The sequence below is a fragment of the Cynoglossus semilaevis genome, chromosome 3 (assembly GCF_000523025.1).
Source record: "Cynoglossus semilaevis isolate Cse_v1.0 chromosome 3, Cse_v1.0, whole genome shotgun sequence".
NCBI classification, from domain to species: Eukaryota; Metazoa; Chordata; class Actinopteri; order Pleuronectiformes; family Cynoglossidae; genus Cynoglossus; species Cynoglossus semilaevis.
The window spans coordinates 10,117,283-10,131,300 of record NC_024309.1 but is presented as its reverse complement, the minus strand read 5'-3'; the positions used below and the strand labels follow the sequence as shown (position 1 = coordinate 10,131,300).

Below are 14,018 nucleotides of genomic sequence, written 5' to 3'. Positions count from 1 at the left end.
CGTCGTAGTAGGCAGGTGTTCCAAGGACGATGGTCTTGATGAAGAAGGCCTGGTTGCCGTGATTCTCCTCGTAACCGCCGACGATGCTGAAACCCCAGCTGCCAGGGTGACTCCTCCGTAACACGATCTCGTGGCTACTGTGCAGATAGCTGCAATTTAAACAAACAATTGTACAACTGTGTTAGAATTTCTACTAATATAAGAAAAACATGTTTTCAACAACTATGCAAACAACAATCACAAAAATTGCTTTTAGTTATATAACTAATATTTAGTTATCAAGACTAATTTTTGTCCTAACTGCAACTTTCTTTGCTGTATTTTTTGTACCTTTTTATTATTTTTGGCTATTTGTTTTTATTGGTTCTCAGCTTAAAGCAGATTTAAATCTAAACCAATTAATATTTTTTCTACCTAGGCAGGCCCAACCACATGACCCACGATGGAGACCAGTTGGCGTCAAAGTCGCTGTCATGACTGTGGGGCAGCAGCTCGTCGTGGTCGTGTTCTTCCACCATGGTGACCTCCAGCACCCGAAGCTGGACTGAGGGTGAGGCAGCGCTGGCCTTCAATGTGCCTACTGCCTCACTGTGGCTCAGGTAGGTTAGATCCTGGCCGTTGATGCTCAGCAGAATGTCGCCTGAGGGAGCAAAAAAAAGACTCTCAGAAACAGTGACAAAAAAAAGAAAATCTAGGGAATTTTATCTGCTTTAAAATCCTGACCTCGTTTGATTCGTCCGTCCCTCGACAGACAGCCGTGTGGTTGGACACTGGTGACAAAAATGGGTAGCTCCCCACTTTTGCTGCCCCTTCCACCAGCGACAGTCATGCCCAGAGACTCATGTGGCTCCTTCTTTACATTAATGTGTTTCTCCTTACAGGTCAAACACTGGGAAAGGTCCTGACAACGTAACCATACACATGAAAACAGGCTGAGCGTTATGTGTTTACATTCACAGACAAAAGTCACTGAATCCATCCCTAAAAAAACTACAAAAACAGCTTTAGGCTCGTCCTCACTCTGTGTGTGCTGGTGCGAGACAGATGCATTGGCACAGGACTCGGGGTGCAGCTGTGGTTAGGCAGGAAGTGATCAAGGCAGTAAAGGTCTCTGGTGGAACTTGATTTTGGTGGTGGTGGAGTTGGTTTGCTGGGCCGGGATATAAGGAGGTGGACTCGGTCTCCACTGGCCTGAGGAATCAGATTGATCAATATCAGAGCTGTCAGAGCTTCAGATGGGAAAATGTTTTCTTTTCAATTCCAGTATTTTCAGAGGAAGAAATGTAGCTTATTAGAACCTGTATGATCTGAGCCGCCTGCTCTGGGGTGCCGTGGCACAGATCTTGGTCGTTGACAGCCAAAACACGGTCATTACTCCGCAGCCTGCCATCCTTGGCTGCCAGGCCTCCTTCCAGGAGGTCCAGCACAAACACTCCTGACTCATCTGTTCGTCGCACCAGCTTGATGCCGAGCTGCTCTGTGGAGTCCCGCTTATGCAGGGTGATTCTCAGCGTGGTGGGGCTCGAAGGAGAGGATCCCTCTGGAGTGGAGCAGGGAGCGGTCGGTACAGCAGGAGTGGAAGAGGAAGAGGAGGAGGAAGGAGGAGCCCGGGAGGCACAGCGGCGTTCCCTGAGCACGGTCAGCTGCAGGGTGGTGCAGGGGCGCGACAGGGTTGAACGAGCAAAACTGTGGGGGACGTTACTGATGTCGACATTGTTCACCTGAGAGGAGATAAAAAAGAAAGAAAGAATGTTTTAATAATGTATGTTGCACTCTTCTGAACCATACAAACTGACACAGTTATGTAAGGCACAGTGGTGTTGTGGGTTTACAGTTGAGATAAATGATCTTAAAAATGTATTGAATAATAACTGAAGATAGCTCAGATAATTTAGATAATTCAAATCAAACATTCAACCCAGACATTTCTAAATTTTAGCAGAATAATTGACTGAAAAAGGGAGGCTTAAAAAAAAATCTAAATTAGATCAAAATTTGTTAAAGATACCAAAAATTACAACTCACTACATATTAGCATTAATGCCCAAAAGCTGAGAATTAACAAAAGAAACATCCATGTTAAAAAAGGTATTCTCCCACTTTTCCATCTACACAAGCCTGACCTGCTTCCACCTAACACTTCTGCTGACGTTGCCAGTTTAGAAAGTCAGAGACACAGTGAGCATCAACGGCATGAATTAAAAAACTCTGTCTGGGCATCTTAAGAGAGGATGTCCTAGATTTACTCACTTTTTAGCTGCTCTTGCATTTTAAGGTGGCAAAATGGTTCCCCAGTCGCTCAAAGCTCCACTTTTAACTTGTTTTATTTTACACAGGAACCACACTGTTGCATCAGTCAAACCTTACACTTTTACAGTGCTAACATGTCTTTTTTTTAAAATCTTGCAGCCGTGTTTTGGTCGGGCTAACTTTTCTAGCCTGTATACCTGTAGGATCTGATCTCCAGCCAGCAGCCTCCCATCTCGTGCAATGACCCCGTCTCTGTACACCTCCTGAATCACGACGTTGATGAGCGGCGTCTCGTTCCCCCCAACGATACTGATGCCCAGCTCCACATAAGGGTTTGAGCGGTGAACTTCGATGGCAGTTATCTCTCCTTCAGGAAGTGAGGGCAACTTGACGCAGCCTGATGGATAAGGATGTTAAATCACGGAGCTGCGTGGCAGATCACCATGTATTTCTGTGATCAAACTGCTATTTGGAAAGATGCTCAGCAGAACTGAGGGACTGACGTCGTACCTTCTTCAGCAGACAGAGGCGGAGACTCAGGACAGTCCCATCCAGAGGAGGTGGAACTGACCGAGCGCAGCAGGTGGATGCAAGGATTACTGAGGGGACGCTTCACTCTGGGGACCACACACTCCAACCCAACCACACCTGACGACGTGGAAACTACGTCTCATTAATGTGAGCCAGTTCACTTCATGAACATTTAAATAAGTAAATAAAACAAGGGACAGACTCACTGTCTTCCTCTGTGCTCCCCTCAAAGGCAGGGTTGTCCAGGCCGGCGTTCTCCGTCCACACTGGTCCGTCGCTGCAGGCGTTATTAGGTCCAGATGGTGGAGAAGGCGTGCGGTCCCTCAGGTCTGTCTGCGGGGACCGTGGTGACCTGGGGGGGCTGGTCACCGTCCCTCGTTCATCACCACTCTCACATCTCAGGCCATCCACGCCGGTCTGCTGACATCGGGTCCCAGGGCACCTTTAACCCGACAGGAGGTGTCCATTGGTTACAGGTAGAATCCAGTGTGTAAAAAAAGGCATTTGGGAACTGTGTGAAATTACCATCAGTGTTATTAACATCATCTGACGTAATGTTTAGTCACCTTTGCACATTCTGTTGCTACCTTTTAACTTTTAAGTTTTAGTTATCTCATGGCTAACTTTAAGGCCTCTTCATTGGCTAATTTGACAGAATGTTTTTTCTCTTCCCAAATTACAGGGCATTTTATCATTTTTACCACTGAATAATTCAGATATATTTGTGGGTAATTTTCTTTTCTTCTTTTATTGTTATTTTTTTAAGTTGAAAAAATAGTTGACTAGTAAAAATCTGTATTTTTTTATCTAATGTCAAAGATGAGACAAGTTTACTGTCAAATGCCTGCATTACTAGTCTGACTAACTGAGGGAGGATCCTGTCCCACCAATACATGCTCTTAAGTGAACAATGATTAAAAATACACACACACACACACTCAGAGGATCAATGAGGTCTTTGGTCTAATTGACTCTGAAATGTTTAGTGTCTGTGGCACACAGGCTGGTTGAACTATTGAAAGATTTCCTTTAACTTCCCACTGGGTTTCTTCTCCTAATCAATCCTCAGTGGTGTCGATCTTTGACTTTTGTGCTTTTCTAAAACGAGGGAGAAATACAATGAGGGGAAAAAATAGTCGGCTTTACACAAATACAAAACCCTTAAGTGGCTCAGGATCATATGGAGGCTTAAAATAAACATGATTGGCTGAGAAAAAAAAAAGGGAAAGAACCACAGCTCTCACACCGTCAGTAATGACATTAACCAGCCCACCTTGACCACAGCGGCTTGGCACACTCAACTTTTAATCTAATGTCCGGTGTCCCATCGTTTATCTTAAACAATAAACAACGTCGACTCGGACAAAGTCACGTCGTGACAGCGGACTCCCGGCTCCTGTTGCTATGCTGGAGCGATAAGTCTGCAGGGCGGAGGAGCAGGGAGTTAACGGAGGTTTAATCTCTTCCGAGGAATCTCACGTTAGTCCTCACGCTCTGAGCTGCCTTAGACCATCTTTTCTGGTCTCCTCAGCCAGAACAGAGTGTGCAGACTCCACAGAGATGGACTTATCTGTAGACATAATGGATTTAAAGGATGACTATCTATAAACCGTTCATCATTTACCTGTCACTTTAGAAAGTCTTTTAATTTTCCATAAAAACGAACAAATAAACCCGGACCTTTTAAAGTTAGCTCTCTATGTTACACAATTTTGAGAATTAAGGGGTAAAATTAAGGTAAAATTCAAACATTTCAACGCGCCTTGGTCATATCAAACCCTGCCATTTTTGCTCCATCTTAACTCGTATCTCTAGTGAAAGAGAGAAAATCGTTGTTGTGTTGGGGGATCTCCTGTGAAAAACAGCTGATTCAGTGGAGCTTTTATCAGCTTGTTAGCATTAGCTCATTGGTGTGAGCTTGTTAGGGAAAATCTATCTGACTTAATGACTTCGCTGGAGTGTTTAGTGCGGCTGCAGTCAATAAGATCATGTCACAACAACGGCCCATGGTTTCGTAGCAACAGAACTGCTGCGTGATTTTTTATTCACAAATCAATAAAGGATTGTGATCTGATGGCCAACAGTTTAACATGGTTTATACATATGAAATGTACTTCCAACCAAAAACAGTTCAACTAAAAAATGTATTTTTTAGTGACTGCCTGAAGCAGAACAGATGCTGAGACCAAACACAGAATCAGGGAGTAGCAGAAGCAGTTATGAGAGATGCCAGATGTGAAACATCATTTTGCCCAGATATAGTAAACCCATCCCTCCATGGGTGACTCACCACAAGCCTGGGTTGCCCTTGGCTGTCTCACAGAAGAAATGGTTGAAAAGGTCTCTGCTGTTGAAGTTGCTCAGCATGGCTGTAGACTGACAGCACAGAGCGCCTGCTCTGCCAACCCATGACTGGTTGGGTAGTAGGAAACCACTAATCCCCCGTCACATGACTAACAGCTCAATAATCCCCCCCAGGGTCTCACAGCACCTGGTCCGAGCGGACCAGAAGCCAAAGTGTGTGGGCGGTGAGAAAACCTCTACGGTCGGTGGGAAAGTTAAACCGATCTGAACTGGGACTAACGACATCGGCCGGTCAGGCCACGCTGTGGAACGGAGGTTGATGCTCCTGCCTGTCAGCGAGCAGGTCATCAGTTCAAACCCCAGTGGTAACTGCTGAGCTTTGTCTGGAGTTCTAATGTTCTCCCTGTGTGTAGATTAGGTTAGGTGTTCACTCTGAAGTGACCGTAGGAATGAACGGTGATGGACTAGAAATGTCCAGGTGGAGATGAAGTGACCCTTCAGGTCAAAGGGAAATGACCTGGATGACCTTCATGTAACATGTTACACTCATACCAGTTACATATAAGCCTTAACTTTTCTTAAAGAAAACACTGAATTCATCATCATGTCCTATATACGTACAGTATCAGTGTTTATGAAAGTGGGTCACATGGATACATTTGGAAAGTCTTGGTGCTGGATGACAAAGACAACAAAAGAAAACCTGTCTTTTATGCTGTGCTTTAATTGAGGGGCCTGATGGATGATTGGCAGTGTTGGAGGAAATATCTGTTTTTTTTCTATATGTGTTTACCTGTGTTTAAGGTGTGCCTCCAGGTCACAGCGAGGCATACTGAGGGAGCAGACTGGAGACAGAGGACAGGTCACGGACAGCTTGTCCAGCAGCTTGTGAACCAGTATGCTGGACCTGCGGCAGGCCTGCAGCTGCAGTCGCGTCCTGTCCAGTGGACAGAAGTCCCTCTCCTGCAGGAAGCTACGCAGACAGCGGGCACAGAAAGTGTGTCCACAGGGTGTATCCAGTGGCTGCACCAGTGGCTGCAGGCAAATGTGGCACACCAGGTCGTCATCCACCTCCAGCCTGTAGTTGTAGAGGTGGTTCTCTCTGCTGCGGTGGATCTGACCACACTCGGGACACAGCGGTTCCAGGGTTGGCTCCACCGGCCCGGTGAGAGCCACCTCACAGCCTGGGCTGCCCATCTCTACTCCTTCGACGCAGCTCAGCTTTGGCACTAAAGACTCCAGTGGGACTGCAGTGGTGGGAAGGGGCACACACACTCCTATCCCATAAGCTTCAGGGGTTGAACAGGTTGCAGAGAGGACAGATGCCCCCCAGTGGTTGTTGGCACATCACCCTGCAGGTCAAAGGGCAAAGCCCAAGGGTTAAAAGCTGTTGGAGAAAAAAAGGTGTCTAACAACATGATCCTGCTGTTATTTATCTGCATGTAGGTCTGTGTTTCTGCAGAAGATCAGGAGTAGAACTGTCACTGTGTGTGTGTGTGTGTGTGTGTGTGTGGAGATTATTTATTGCTCCTCCTGTCCACTAATCTACGACTATAATCTCTCTTTTGCTCTCGCTGGCAGCAATCTTCCAATTCCACTGAGAGGGAATTATCTGGGATTGAGGCAGAGATGCAGACATAGATCAGAGATGGAGTGGAAAAACGAGGGATGAGGAAGGAGCAGAAACGGAGCGGAGGGGGAAGAGAAAGTGACAGGAAGAGGGGGAGTGATTAATGAGATGTAAAAATGTGAACCAGGTATACAACACCAGAGGAAAACTAGGGCAGAACTGAACCAGGTACCTCTTTACACATGTCCAGGCTGGATACAACCGTACCCAATCACAAGTGTCGTCTTAAGGCTGCACCTACCGCAGCGGACAAGTAACAGGAAAAGGAAACGTAAATCCCGGACACAGAGCGGTTTTATCCTCCTGACCCGTTCTCTGACGTGATCTACCGCCAAACCTTCTCCTCTCTTCTGGCAGATGCAGAAACAACAACACATTGGCATATTTTACTGACTATGACAAACATGAAAATAAATGAGTGACACGTGCTGATTAATTGAGATAACGTATATTTATTGCATCTCTATTAAGTAAAGACATTGTGGGGAAATGACTCGACAGATTGATGACATTGGTGATTACACCGCATCAGGGACCAACCTCATTTTTTACGGTGATGATGCTGCTGGTTAAATAGCCCTCATTTCAGTCACATGATTTGGATCAGACCAGATCAGATCCAGTGACTTCTCAATAGTCATTAGCACTGCTCACCTACTGTATATGAACAAGTGACTTCACTCATGAAAAAACCTGCGTTGAAATGCAACCACAGAAATCAGAAAGTGTGAACATGCTCCGAGGACCAGATTAAACAGAATGCTCAGTGAGACTGTTATTTATATTTGGGGCCATGTGCTATAGATGCACTCTTTCTCCTCTGCAGCAGAACGAGGACATGCCTGAAGCAAAGTCTTGGTATTATAGTATTCAGCTGGGCAGCTCCAATCGCTGGATCACTCTCTGTGTACACTGATCTGTTTTACCAAAAAAATGTTTTGTTTTTTTTAACATCTAAAGTCAAATTGTTTCTCCTCTCATCTTTGAGCTGAACCCCCAGTGCTCGGGCTGAGGCTTTAAGTGGCCAGTAGAGGGCGCACCACAGCACCCTGCAGCTCAGCCAAGCCACAGTGACTACCTGCCTCTGTTTCCACTGAGGCTCTGCTTCTGTCTCCATGACGACCTGGAGCCTGTTCTGTTCAGTGGGGCTTGACATTCAGAGTGTCGCCGGAGAAGGATGCAGAGGAGACACAAAACAGATGCACTTCTCTCAGCAGGATGCTCTGCTCCTCCCCGGTGCTGCCTCAATACTTGTCAGACAGTACACACCATGATGACAGTCCCCTTCTCTCTCCCTCTCTGCTGCTGTTATTACCTCATCTCGGTCGCGTACACCATTTCTTAGGCGACCTGTCTCTCCTCACTGAAGAACCTGCACTTAGTGGTTTCAGCCTCCTTTAAGTACGACATTCTCCTGTCTGTTTGTGACTGGATGCTTCTGTCTCTATCCCGCAGCTGGACATGAATTAATCATGAGGACACAAGGCTCCTCTGTTCCTATAACAAAGCTGTGACATCACCACATCACACACACTCACTCACACACACTGGTAGACATGCAAGTCAGTGGAAATCAAACACACACACACCAAATCCATCATGCACGAGGGCTTTTTTAGGTGCTAACAGTCTTTTATCAATAAGTAAAGTCTTCAGGTTTTCACTGTGGCTGCAGATAAGACCCTCAGAAAAGCACTTAATGCTATTTTTACCACAGTCTAGCAACAGAAAAGCTCACATGGCGAAAATGCCTGTGGAATATTTCTCATTTAATCGCAGTGTGTAGGTTGAAGTGTGTGTGAGAGTCCAAGGCCAACCTGTTATTGTCATTGCACTGTTCCCTACATTATTAAATAACAGTGAGGACCTGTACCTGCACCTGTCCCTGCTCATTTCCATTGTCATTTTTCATACATGACAGTCAAATCTCACAGCGAAGAACAAGCTTTAAACAGAATTAGACAAAAGAATGGTGGTGTTTATTTGAATTTATTTGAATTGAGATTATGTTTTAGGCCTAAGATTTAAAATCTATTGTTCAGGCAAATAATCTTACAAAAATAAAACCCCATCATGTCAATTCTTAATATAAAAATCTAAAAAGGAGCCCTGCAGCTTCTGCAGCTCTGTTCCAATTGGCTGCCTTTCCAGCACTCCAGACAGACATGCAACAACAACAAACACTGACACTGGATTCAGTGATGTATCCATCAGCTTCACCAAAGACCTGAATTATATTGTCAACACATCAACTGCACAGTCATTACCTGCTACTGGATAATCAGCACAGACATACGTTCAACACATTGGATTAGACTAGAGCTTTTTTCTTATCACTGTCCCCCATCTGTCTGCCTCCATCCCAGTCTCCACAGGCGGAGAAGAAGCGAGGACACATCCAGCGACAATGGCAACATCACTTCACAGCAGCTGCACAATGACACCTTTCATACACAAATGGTGTGACCTTACCTTTTCTCTTTTTGATGGTCCACCGCTCCGGCTCCGGAGAGCGGGACGACTGTGGTTCTGCGGGACGTCAACCACTCATCCACCGCAACCGACCGTCCGCAAAACCCGCACGAAAACGCCCCCGTGCCTTTGGCGGCATTGGTCCCGCCCACTGATGTCTGTCAAAGTAGAAGGCGGGGTCTTCGATTGTCCACCCAAAGCAAAAATTATAGGTGGCTTCAAGACTGCCTTTTCAAAAATACCAGTTCAGCGTATGTGAAATGTAAAATTACTTTGTATTGTATCTCTGTTTGCAGAATTTTATATATATTATATAAAATATTTACTTATATTTATTTACCTCCTTAAAATTGAGCGAAGGACGAGAAAGAGATGTCACAAATGGCCTTTATCGGGGTCCCATTATATTCAGGCATTGCCTAGGTCTACCAAAGACACGGGGCCCTTAACCGAAGGACCTAGCACTGTATCACAGAAACAGATGCTGTGATGATAAGCACGTAATCTTGGATTTTTATATATAATCGTTTCGTTGCAACTTGTTATTGGTTTTAACGATGGCGAACGAAAATGAGCTGGAAAAGTAAGCCTTTCTTTGACTTTTTCTGCGTTACTTTGTCATAATTCTGTTTGTTGACGTTTCTGACAGTATTACTCCAACTGTGAGCCGCGGCGGCTAACACGGTATACCATGTTACGACAAATGTTTATTTTTTGTGTTGATGTTATGTCGGCTCGTAGTGCTTGTAAAGGCACATCATACAGTCATCCGCGTGTTTGGTTAAAGGTCAGTTATATTAACTTCTCTGCTTTGCGTAGACTGCTGATTTAGCAGCTCGGGTCAAACCAGGACACTGACGCTACATTTGGCTTCACTTTATTTTTCTTCTTCACATCAATTCACCTCGGCTTCCATTAACATGGTCTGACCTGTTCTTTTAATTTATCAATCTGATAGGAAAGCAATTGAAGAGCTCCTCAAAGAGACTGACAGAGCTCGAGTAAGAGCTGAGACCATGGGCCCAGCAGGATGGTGAGCAGAACATTCTTTTTTGAAGTTGAAGTTAAACGTGTTATATTTGGACAATCGCTACTTAATAGTTTAGCCATAAAGCTGGTTAATCTTTGCACCAAATGGGACACAAGAATATTGGTGTTATCACTGACAATATAACATGAACATATAAAAAAGACCAATGCCAAGAAGACTTCATACTAATGGATCATACACACTCTTGAGAAATTCAGTTCTCTTATACAACTAGTTCAGACAAAAACGTCTGCATATAACATGGCGTATCCTTTGTTCCCAAATAATCGAAATGGTTATAAAAAAGGATATTACCTTGTATTAATAATTGCAATTTCTTACGCTTGGTATACATTTTTTTGCATGAAGTTGGTCTTTGCCGTTTTTGTTGTCAGGTTGAAGTGTCCACTGCAGAGCACCAACAAGCGTTTCCTTCTCAACACTTTGCGGTCCACTGGCCTTCATGATCGCAGCAGTAAATCCAGAGAAAGACACTCTTCCAGAAACTCAGATTTAAGGAGCAAGAGCTACGACAGGAGTCCTGGTCGCAGCAGATCACCTCACCGAGAGGATCGGAGACATGAAGGCCACAGGGAAAGCAAAAAATATCAGCGGGACAGTCATCGCAATAAAGACAAGAAAGAAGACAAAGAGAGGAGTCACAAACACAGAGACAACAAAGACAAAAGACATGGAAAAGACCGACACAGCAGACGTGGACCTCGAGAATGAAGCAGCTTTGTTTGTGGAAGGAACACAGTTTTAACAAGACCAAGTTCTTCACAGAGCACAAGAGAGGACACGACTGAAAGTGTCCAATGACTGACCAGGACAACCCACAACACGGATGGATTCCTGTTCACTTGAGAAGGGAAAATGGCCCTGATTTTTTTTTTTTTAACTTTTTTCTTCTAGGAAAAATGGCCTAGATTCTCCCTACAAAAGGAAAAGGTAGTCTTACTCACTGTATTTAATGATTAACATATGAATTTATAATTTACAACAAACCCTGTAGCTGAGGCATATTTATTTTTTAATGTGTTTCTTCACTCTGTTCTTCAATATGACTAATGGTTGATAAAAAAGTCTGTTTCAGTAAAGGCGTTTGGTTTTCAGTGGTAATGCCATTACTTTTCTCCTGTCGTTATTCTCTGTTTACACAAGCCCTGCTGCTGTCGCCAGTAGGTAAGCACTTCTTATCATGTTTCTGTCTTGGTGACATACATACTGGCAATCAGAAACAACTTTGTTCGTCAAAATGGAATAAGGATGTAGATTTTCCCGACACTCCTGTGGGGGTCAATACTGTACTGTTCATTCATCATTAGTGGATTACTAGTCATTTAATTATCTCATGACTGTCTGAACGTGTTTCTAAGAAATTCATCCACAGTGATACTTATGTTATATGCTTTCATATTTTTTAGTTTTATTTAAAAAAACCAAACATATCAACTGCCTAGAGATTAGTAGTCAGCCTAAAATATTTAAAAACTATTAATTACTTAAAATGGAAATATCTAATTGATAGGTTTATATTATCCCAAAGAAAACTAAAAGTTAGCCTAGCTGCTATCCTTAGGCAGAAAGCTGAGCAGATGGCTAACCATAGGCTGGTTACGAAACTGGAGATAAAAATGTTTTTTGGCACATTTTCATTCAAATTTTTTCAGCTTAAAAAAAGTTACTAAAACTTTACAGCATAAATATTAAAAATATTTGTTTAGCTCCTATGTTTCGAACAGCATTTTCTACTAATCTTATTTTGTCTTTTAAGGGCCTCTGGGAAAACAGATGGACATGTGCTCAAGCGTTGAAAATGTAATGCTGTTTATATATTTCCTGCCCATTTGGCTTTTGTCCATGTGCTCAAGGTAGGCTACAGGTTTATTGTTCCACAACCAGAGCCTTTTATAAACGTGGCAGCGGCCATCTGTGGTCGCTCTGACCCGTGTGTGTGTGTTATAGCTAAGTTAGAAGCCTGTATTACACTTTGTGTAAACCCATTACATGTAACCTTAATCTGTAAAATGGAGCTAAAATCCGTTAAGGTTCCTTATGCTTCATAAATTACATTGTGGTCCTCCTCTGCTAAAGTGGGGAATAGCGTTGGTTAACCGTTTCCTTCCTTTTTAGAAACAGTGTTCAAATAAAAACCCCATTAGGCCATAGGGCGGGGGCAGATTCATATCGAATTGGTTTACCTGAACTTTATTGCGTCGCTAAGTGCCCCATTAAGATATTCTAGTAACGGCTGCACTTGCATTTTGAAGAACTCAGTACAAATACTGTAGGGATAAAAGCTTTAAGGGTGGAAGTCGTTTCATCCGGGTCAGTTGGGCTTAATTGAAGTTAGATTCCACCTGTTGTATGTGATACAGGAGAGCATGCGTGGATCTGGGAAGTAAATTCAGGATGTAATCATGGACATAGACAATAGTAGCGTTAATGCTAAAGGGTGTTTGCAATAAAATGTTTGTTTTAGTCCTGCTCCTGTAGATCCTATTTACAGGACATCTTCAAGCTGCCTCCACCTGCTCAGCCTCCACCCTTGGTACAGCTCTGTTGACTTTGAATGGTAATGGTTAAATACCCATTGCAAAATAGCTTGTCAAAAATGTATTCAAAGTATTGTAATATCAGTTTGGTAAAGATGACAGCGGCAAATACGTGTAAATGGTAGTCGAGAAACAGTCAAGTGCAAACGTGCGCTCGTGCAAAAAGAATTCAGGGTAAAACAAGGGTCGCGTCAACGGGCACCGTGCGCGTGCACGCTTCCTAATTGAGTCTTGTGTGTCTCTCTCAAACCTAATTGGTTTAAGCAGGAGTGGTGACGTTTAATGAGGCGAACGTAGACTAATGGACAGCAAACACAGTGAGAGGGAAAGAGTTCAGCGCCGCACTTGTTATCGTGAAGGGCTCAGGGCGCACAGGACAGACGCTACATGGTGTTAATGGTGCATTTGCACAAGTGTAATGCGTGCGTTTGAAAAGTGGCAGAGGTGCAGGGAGGTAAACAGAGGGAGAGACAGGGGGAGGAGGAGGAGGAGAGTGAAGAAGGAGAAGAAAAGGTGGGTGTGAGCTCCTCTGTCCTCCACGAATCTCCAAGACAACTGTCACCAACTGTCTCTTATCTCACAGGTCACACAGTGTTGGAGCCCATCCGCATCGATTTATCCATTTATGCAGACAAGAGACACGTCCAAGTTATAAAAAAGTGTCAATAAGAACTTTATGGGAGGACCATCGCACAGGACTCCTCCTGTGAGTGAGGTCTTTGTGTCTACAAAGTAAAAGGCTCCTTTGGTCCATTTCTTGTAGGATGCGTTCTGCTGCATTAGAGCCAAACGCGAGTGGATTCCGTGTAAACGCTGTGGTATTTACAGAAGGACATTGATTTACGCTCTGGTGGGCGTTCTGGGACAATTTACTGAAACTGAAGCATATCCTGGAAACTGAGGGTCTTACTTTTCTGACCAAACAGTGAAACCAATGACTTGTGCGCCGCGCAGTCACATGGTGACAGAGTGACACACCTGTGTCTGTGAGGAAACCTCAGGGCAGTTGCGCCACCAGGCCGGCGAGAGCAGGAGGTCCACACCGAGGCAGGGCGCAGCGTCTTTACGCAGCTGCTGCAGCCATGAATCGGGAAACTCATTTCTACCCCTCGCAGGTTTTTAAGGAGTCCTGCGCCTACCAGAGGTCCCAGGGCGAGGACTACAGCCACAGTCCGCCTCCTTGCCTCTACATGAGCAGGCAGGTCCACTCCGTCTACACACCTCCGGCCATGGGAGTCCTGGA

The 14,018-nt window shown here is 44.4% G+C and overlaps 3 protein-coding genes across 3 annotated transcripts in view; 2 read left to right on the top strand and 1 right to left on the bottom strand.

Annotated features, from left to right (window-relative positions):
- lnx2a (ligand of numb-protein X 2a) overlaps positions 1-9,324 on the bottom strand; it is a 10,593-nt gene extending 1,269 nt beyond the window's left edge. The window contains exons 1-10 of the mRNA XM_017031764.2: positions 9,188-9,324; positions 5,879-6,437; positions 2,988-3,223; positions 2,761-2,898; positions 2,448-2,647; positions 1,299-1,721; positions 1,021-1,191; positions 724-901; positions 415-640; positions 1-149 (exon numbers count right to left, since the gene is read on the bottom strand). Coding sequence (XP_016887253.1) covers positions 1-149; positions 415-640; positions 724-901; positions 1,021-1,191; positions 1,299-1,721; positions 2,448-2,647; positions 2,761-2,898; positions 2,988-3,223; positions 5,879-6,282 — 2,125 coding nt within the window. The 5' untranslated portion in view covers positions 6,283-6,437; positions 9,188-9,324. The remainder of the gene's footprint in view (positions 150-414; positions 641-723; positions 902-1,020; positions 1,192-1,298; positions 1,722-2,447; positions 2,648-2,760; positions 2,899-2,987; positions 3,224-5,878; positions 6,438-9,187) is intronic.
- A 289-nt stretch (positions 9,325-9,613) lies between these two features.
- On the top strand, positions 9,614-11,344 carry si:ch211-140b10.6 (uncharacterized LOC103377252). The gene is made up of 3 exons (XM_008308000.3): positions 9,614-9,770; positions 10,146-10,220; positions 10,613-11,344. The coding sequence occupies exons 1-3, from the start codon at positions 9,745-9,747 to the stop codon at positions 10,947-10,949; spliced, it is 438 nt and encodes a 145-aa protein (XP_008306222.1). The 5' UTR covers positions 9,614-9,744; the 3' UTR covers positions 10,950-11,344.
- Positions 11,345-11,480: 136 nt separating this feature from the next.
- Positions 11,481-14,018, top strand: part of pdx1 (pancreatic and duodenal homeobox 1) — a 5,054-nt gene continuing 2,516 nt past the window's right edge. Inside the window, exons 1-2 of the mRNA XM_017031464.2 lie at positions 11,481-12,091; positions 12,730-14,018. The exon at positions 12,730-14,018 is cut by the window's right edge and continues 236 nt beyond it. Of these exons, the coding sequence (XP_016886953.1) occupies positions 13,858-14,018 (161 nt within the window). The 5' untranslated portion in view covers positions 11,481-12,091; positions 12,730-13,857. The remainder of the gene's footprint in view (positions 12,092-12,729) is intronic.

Excerpts from the sequence above, each read along its gene's own strand:
- si:ch211-140b10.6 (XM_008308000.3), top strand. The coding sequence starts at position 9,745 with ATGGCGAACGAAAATGAGCTGGAAAA. Across the intron at positions 9,771-10,145 it reads AACGAAAATGAGCTGGAAAA|GAAAGCAATTGAAGAGCTCC; the intron begins GTAAGCCTTTCT and ends TCAATCTGATAG. Across the intron at positions 10,221-10,612 it reads ACCATGGGCCCAGCAGGATG|GTTGAAGTGTCCACTGCAGA; the intron begins GTGAGCAGAACA and ends TTTTGTTGTCAG.